The 6375-nt window shown below is 45.4% G+C and overlaps 1 protein-coding gene across 2 annotated transcripts in view; it reads left to right on the plus strand.

Annotated features, from left to right (window-relative positions):
• txnrd1 (thioredoxin reductase 1) overlaps window positions 1-6144 on the plus strand; it is a 34492-nt gene extending 28348 nt beyond the window's left edge. For both annotated transcript variants that reach the window (XM_033038068.1, XM_033038069.1), the window contains exons 13-14: window positions 1392-1526; window positions 4323-6144. In XM_033038068.1, coding sequence (XP_032893959.1) covers window positions 1392-1526; window positions 4323-4385 — 198 coding nt within the window. In that variant the 3' untranslated portion in view covers window positions 4386-6144. The remainder of the gene's footprint in view (window positions 1-1391; window positions 1527-4322) is intronic.
• The last annotated feature ends 231 nt before the right edge of the window (window positions 6145-6375 follow it).

Genomic DNA, 6375 nt, shown 5'->3' on the forward strand with positions numbered 1-6375 from the left:
ACAGCTTCGGCGGCGGCGCAGGTGATGCCTTACCGGGTCACCGTGCGGTAAGCTCCGGAGCGCTGTGGCCGCCGACTCCCAACCTCTCGGAGCTGTGGCTGCGGGAGTCCGGCCGCGGGCGGCGCTGGATTTGGAGCGCCGCGGAGCCTGGGATCGAGTTCGCCGGGGTCGGAGCTCCAACCGGCGCGGCCTGAGGACTACGAGTGCCCCGGTCTCCGGGGAGGAGGCAGCCGCTCCAGACTTTCCAAGCCGCTGAGGAATGTTTCACCCGACGCCGGAGTTCCATCTTCCCGGCAAGAGGGCCCTGAAAATCATCGGACTGGCTGCACGGCCACAAATGGGCCCTGACCTCGGGTGTTTCAGAGGAAGAGGACTTAACTTTCTGGTGCCTTTCCCCACAGTGGACATTTTTGATTCTGCTGTGGGGGGACGTTTGTGTTGAACTCTATAATGTGTTATGTCCATTTTTTTAACCTTTTTCTATGGTTTGTATGGAAACTTATTATTTATTTTATGTAAAGCACTTTGGTGTCAATGCGAGTAGACTTAAAACGTGCTATATAAATAAAACTTACTTACTAAAACCTGATTAAGGAGCTGCAACCTGATAATAAGACATAGGAGCAGAATTAGGCCATTCAGCCCATCCAGTCTGCTTCCCCCATTTGATTTTGGCTGATTTATTTATCCCTCTGAACCCCCTTCTCCTTGTAAATCTTGACACCCTTACGAATCAACAAAATCAATCTCTGCTCTAAAAGTACCCAATGACGTCCCCCACAGCCACCGTGGCAATGAATTCCACAGATTCACCACCCTCTGACTAAAGAAATTCCTTCTTGTCCCCATTCTAAAGGTACATCCTTTTATTCTGAGGCTGTGCCCTCTGGTCCTAGACTCTCCCACTAGTGGAAACATCGTCTCCACATTCACTCCACCCAGGCCTTTCCCTATTTGGTAAGTTTTAATGAGGTTGCCCTTCTTCCTTCCAAACTCCAGCGAGCACAGCCTTCTAAAATTGTAACTTCTCCCTAGCATGTAGGGAAGTGCCAGTGTATGGGGTGATCGCTAGTTGTCATCGACTTGGTTGGCCAAAGAGCCTGTTTCCGTGCTGTATCTCAAATGTTTCGAGGAAATGCACAAACTCAGTACAGACAGCACCCGTAGCAAGGATCAAACCCTGGGTCTCCGGCGCTGTGAGGCAGCAACTCTACCTCTGTGCCACTGTGCTGCTCAAATAAGATACCACTATTTGGACTGTAAACCCATTGGTTTCAGTACTGTGGCTATTACCTTACCCAAGATGGTGGGGAGGAAGATAAACCTGTGGCTTTATAATGCTTGAAGGTTGAACCAGCCCACGGGTTGAATTGCTGTGTTCTGTCTTTCAGGAGAGGGTCATTGGTTTCCATGTACTGGGCCCGAATGCAGGAGAAATCACACAAGGGTTTGGTGCAGCAATGAAGTGTGGAATAACCAAGGAGCAGTTGGACAGCACCATAGGAATTCACCCAGTCTGTGCTGAGGTAACGTGCACGCTAACTGTCGCCTTGATGCACTGGTTTCATGTATGTTTATGTCAATAATTGAGTTTATTGTCACGTGTACCGAGTTACAGTGAAAAGCTTTTTGTTGCGTGCTATCCCGTCAGCAGAATGACTATCTCAGCCCCAAGTCTACATTCAGACAGCTGCATGAATCTGACTCTTTTAGTTTAGTTTCTAGTCGCGTGTACCGAGGCAAACAGAGGAAAGCTTTACAGTCGCAGGGGGGGGGGAACATGCAAGTTCCACACAGACGGAGGTTGGGATTGAACCTTGCTTAACAGAGCTGTGAAACAGTACTGGTATTGGCTGATCCACTGTGCTGCCTGTATTGTGCCAGATCTTAAGCCAGGCGACACGGTGGTGCAGCAGTAGAGTTGCACCCCTGCAGTGCCAGAGACCCGGGTTCGATCCTGACCTTGGCTGCTGTCTGTATGGAGTTTGTATGTTCTCCCCTTGACCACATGGGTTTTCTCTGTGTGCTCCCGTTTCCTTCCACGTTCAAAGGACGTACAGGTTTGTAGGCAACTTGGCTTCAGTAAAATTGTAAATTGTCCCTAATGTGTGTAGGATAGTGGTAGTATGCGGGGATCGCTGGTCGGCCTGGACTCAGTGGGCCGCAGTGCTGTTTACACACTGTTTCTTTAAACTAAATTAATGCACGGGTGATCGTTTGTCAACGCGGACTTGATGGGCCGAAGGGCCTGTTTCCTCGCTGTATCTCCAATCTAAGCTGTTAAAATTCAAAGCACAGTAGCATCATAAAGTTGAAGTGCAATACTTAATGTCTAGCATCTGAGGTTCACCATGCTGTAGTAATTAACTGGTTTGGGCCTGAATATTTATATCTCTGCAATTGTGCAGATGCTGTTTTGAGTAAATTTTAATGATTCAATTAACAAATTTTGCATCTCAGCCACTTGAATTTAGATTGTGTTGTGAAGAAATAGATCTCTCGGGCCACGGTAGAAGATGTTTTGCCTCATTATCTATGTTAAATCAATTAATTTTATTCTTTTCTTGGGAGTTTTACTTTGAAGAACATTTGTTGAGTGATTTTTTAATTTTTTTTGTCTGCCATCAAAAGGCTGCCACTGTTTGGTTTCCATAAACTATTTCCTTCTCCCAAGACCCGCTCTAAAAATAACTTGTCCAAGCAAGGTAGAAAATACTGCTGGTGGCGTCTTGTGTTTAAAAGTTGCTGGACTAAAGGGGTCGTAGTATCAGAGTAACACAGCATGACAACAGCCCAACATATCCATGCCGACCAAGATTGATTTCTGTCATTAAGCTGGGAAGGGTTCAGAAAAGGACAGCACACAGTGATGCAGCAGTAGAGTCCCTGCCTTACAGCCCCAGAGACCCAGGATCGATCCTGACTATGAATGCTGTCTGTGTGGAGTTTGTACGTTCTCCCTGTGACCACATAGGTTTCCCCAGGGTGCTCCAGTTTCCACCCACACTCCAAGGACATGCAGGTTTGTAGGTTAATTGACTTCAATAAAAAAATTCCCGTGTGTGTGTGTGTGTAGGTTAATGTACAGGATGATCACTGGTTGGAGCAGACTCGGTGGGCTGAAGGACCTGTTTCTGCGATGTACGTCTAAACTCTGAAGGAACTGCCCACCCTGTCCATGCCAACCAAGACGCCTTCTGTCATTAAGCTGAAATAGGTCAAGAAAACAATTCATGTGGATGTTTACATGGATAGGAAAGATTCGGAAGTTGCTTTACAGCGCCAGAGTCCTGGGTTCGATCCTGACTACGGGTGTTGTCTGTACGGAGTTTGTACGTTTTTCACGTGACCTGCATGGGTTTCCTCCAGGAGCTCCGGTTTCCTCCCACTTCAAAAACGTATAGGTTTGCAGGCTAATGGCTTGGTGAAATTGTAAATTGTCCCTGGTATGTAGGATAATGTTGATGTGTGTGTATTGTTGGTCGGCGTGGACTCGATGGGCCGAAGGGTCTGTTTCCATGCTGTATCTCTAAACTAAACGTGGGCAAATGGGACTAGTTGAGATGTGTAATCTTGATCGGCTTGGATGTGTTGGGCTGACTATTGGCTTGAACACTGCTCCTTGCAGGATGCACAGGAGACCGCAGCTGCTGTAATCTAGACCAAAATAAAAACTGCTGGAGGAACTTTGGGTTGGGCAGCATGGGCCGAATGGCCTAATTCTTCTCCTATGTCTTCTGATCCTAATTAGAAGGCAGGTCAATATAGTGGAGGAAAGATCAGTTGGTTATCATGTGATTGGATGAACTTGGGGTAGAATCCTATCACCAGCTGGAGAGTGGTCTTGACCTCCCATCTACCCCATTGGAGGCCCTCGGGCTATCTTTAATCAGGCTTTACTGGACTTTATCTTGCACAATACGTTATTCCCGTTATCCTGTATCTGTACACTGTGGATGGCTTGATTGTTATCACGTATAATCTTTCCACTGACAGAATAGCACTCATCAAAACACTTTTCACTAGTTTAGTATGGGAGTTTAACTAAACTAACCAGTGGAGAGCTTTTTGATGCGTGCTATCCAGTCAGTGAAAAGACTATACATGATTACAATCAAGTACCATGTACCTCGGTACACATGACAATAATAATGAACTAACCTAAACAAGGTTGGAATGTATAACCAGTTGGGCTGAATGGCCTGTCTGTATGGAGACAGTCTCTTTAGAAGCTTTATTCTATGGGCATCTTAGGTTCTGGATGAAAATAGGATGTTCTTGTCCATTTTGTTTCATTAATCACTTGTAATTGATTTTTTTAGGTATTCACCACACTAAAAGTCACAAAACAATCTGGGGCAAATGCTCAACTCTCTGGTTGCTGAGGTTAGTCCCTGCTGTTGTCACAGTTGCTGTACTGGTTCACTACATCACTAACTCCCACTGTCCGGTCTGAAGCCTTCGTTTAGAGACGCCATCCATCGTCCCCTCCAAAGGAGAGGTGTTCTTCAGGAACACTCGCAGGCTCTCTTGACAGTGAGATGATGTGGGTGCCATCGACAGCCAGTGCAACGGCAGGGTTACTCCTTGTTTTTTAAAGCGAGATGATGCATTGTAGAGCCTCGTCCTGATGCTGTTATGAAGTCCCGGCCTGGAACCATTTTCACATGGAAGGCTGTGATGGAAAACTACAAGCAAACGTCTTGCAACTCTCAGCGATTCACGAGCATGGTCTTCCAACACCATTCAAACACAGACCAAAATCAGAAGCAGAAAAAAAAACTCGTGTTATGTGTCATCTGCAGTTTTTGTGTATTCCTTATCAAATTATGGAAATTCCGTTTTTATAATCATCCTGCACACTTCCACTCTTCCACACTTGGGTGTGAGTGAACTTTTTTGTATGAATTGTTTTATCATTGACGCATTATATATTTTGCTCTAGTTCTTTGAGTGCAGAATAATGTAGTTGCATTTATTTAATCTGTGCCTCAGTTTGATCTATTGCCTGTGGCCGGCCAGTTCCAGGTCATCTTTTCCCCCATTCAGACGGTGTAAAACGATCTACTGTACCGATTATAGACAGAAAATGTTGTAGTAACTCAGCGGTAACTCTGGAGAAAGTAATGGGTGACGTTTCAGGTCGAGACCCCTCATCAGACTGAGATTACTGACTAAGACTGTACCTGTTATTGCTCTCCACGGCCTAATGCCAATTTGATCCCCAATGTTTGGACGTTACTTTTGTGGGTCAGTTCGTAAAGATGGACCATAAGTGGATCTCTTCCCTTGCACATTCCTCGAATCATTGCAACCTCAGACTCTGTGATATAGTATCTTTCTTCTATCATTCTCCAGCAAAGAAATTCTCCCTGATACAACCTTCAATGACTGAATCTTCACTTTCTCTTATAGAGATGACTTTGGTTGTTGGATTTGCCAGTAAGTGGAGGTTCACTGTTTGCACCTATACCAGAGTGATCTTAAATGGTTCGTACCTATGCTAAAGTTGTGGTAAATCTGCACTTTTAGACTGGCCACAGTCTGGAGCATCAGGACATTCTAAGCGGTAAATGTAGTCTCAGGGTCTCGCTTAAGAACTGCTCAGTAAATGTTGAACCGTTTTGTTTGCTGGTTGGGCTGTTGTCAATTCTGCCTTTGGGAAGCTAACTTTCTGCAAGCTCTTGACTTGGAGTCCAGGACCGTGCAGGTTGAACCACTTTGCACTGAGGTATGATTCTGTGCTTGGAGCTAGTGTATCATTCCTTTACAATGTTCTGCCTGAATTGTTCTGGTGAAAACTAATTTCTCCCCACAGCCCTGTTTGGATTATGAATTCTCCAATCCATTGTACTTAACACAATCCTTCAATCACTGGCTTATTGCACTTGGTGCTGGCAGCTTGAATGTTCTTAACGCATTGCCTGACCGTCCTGAAATGCACAAATCTGCCGACTGTACCTCTTAGTGGCAATGTTAATGAAATTAATGGGTTATTACATTTTCAATTGATTGAACCCCAAACAATGTACACTGACAATTTTCTATCATGATTGAAATTTCATTGTGCTATTGTTGACATTGGTTCTGAAATGAATGTGGTTGACTTTGTAGAAAAATAAAATTGTTATTTGCTTCAAGAAATTGCACTTGTTTTTATTGAATACAAGTTCTGCATGCAGCATGTCAGGAAGAGCGTGGCACGGTGGCGCTGAGGCAGTGTTGCTGCCTTACAGCGCCAGAGACCCAGATTCGATCCTGACTACGGGTGCAGACTGTATGGAGTTTGTACGTTCTCCCCGTGGGAGAGTGGGATAACATAGACCTAATGTGAATGGGTGATCGGTGGTGGTCGTGGGCAGAAGGGCCTGTTTC

Source organism: Amblyraja radiata, chromosome 19, assembly GCF_010909765.2.
Source record: "Amblyraja radiata isolate CabotCenter1 chromosome 19, sAmbRad1.1.pri, whole genome shotgun sequence".
Lineage (NCBI taxonomy): Eukaryota > Metazoa > Chordata > Chondrichthyes > Rajiformes > Rajidae > Amblyraja > Amblyraja radiata.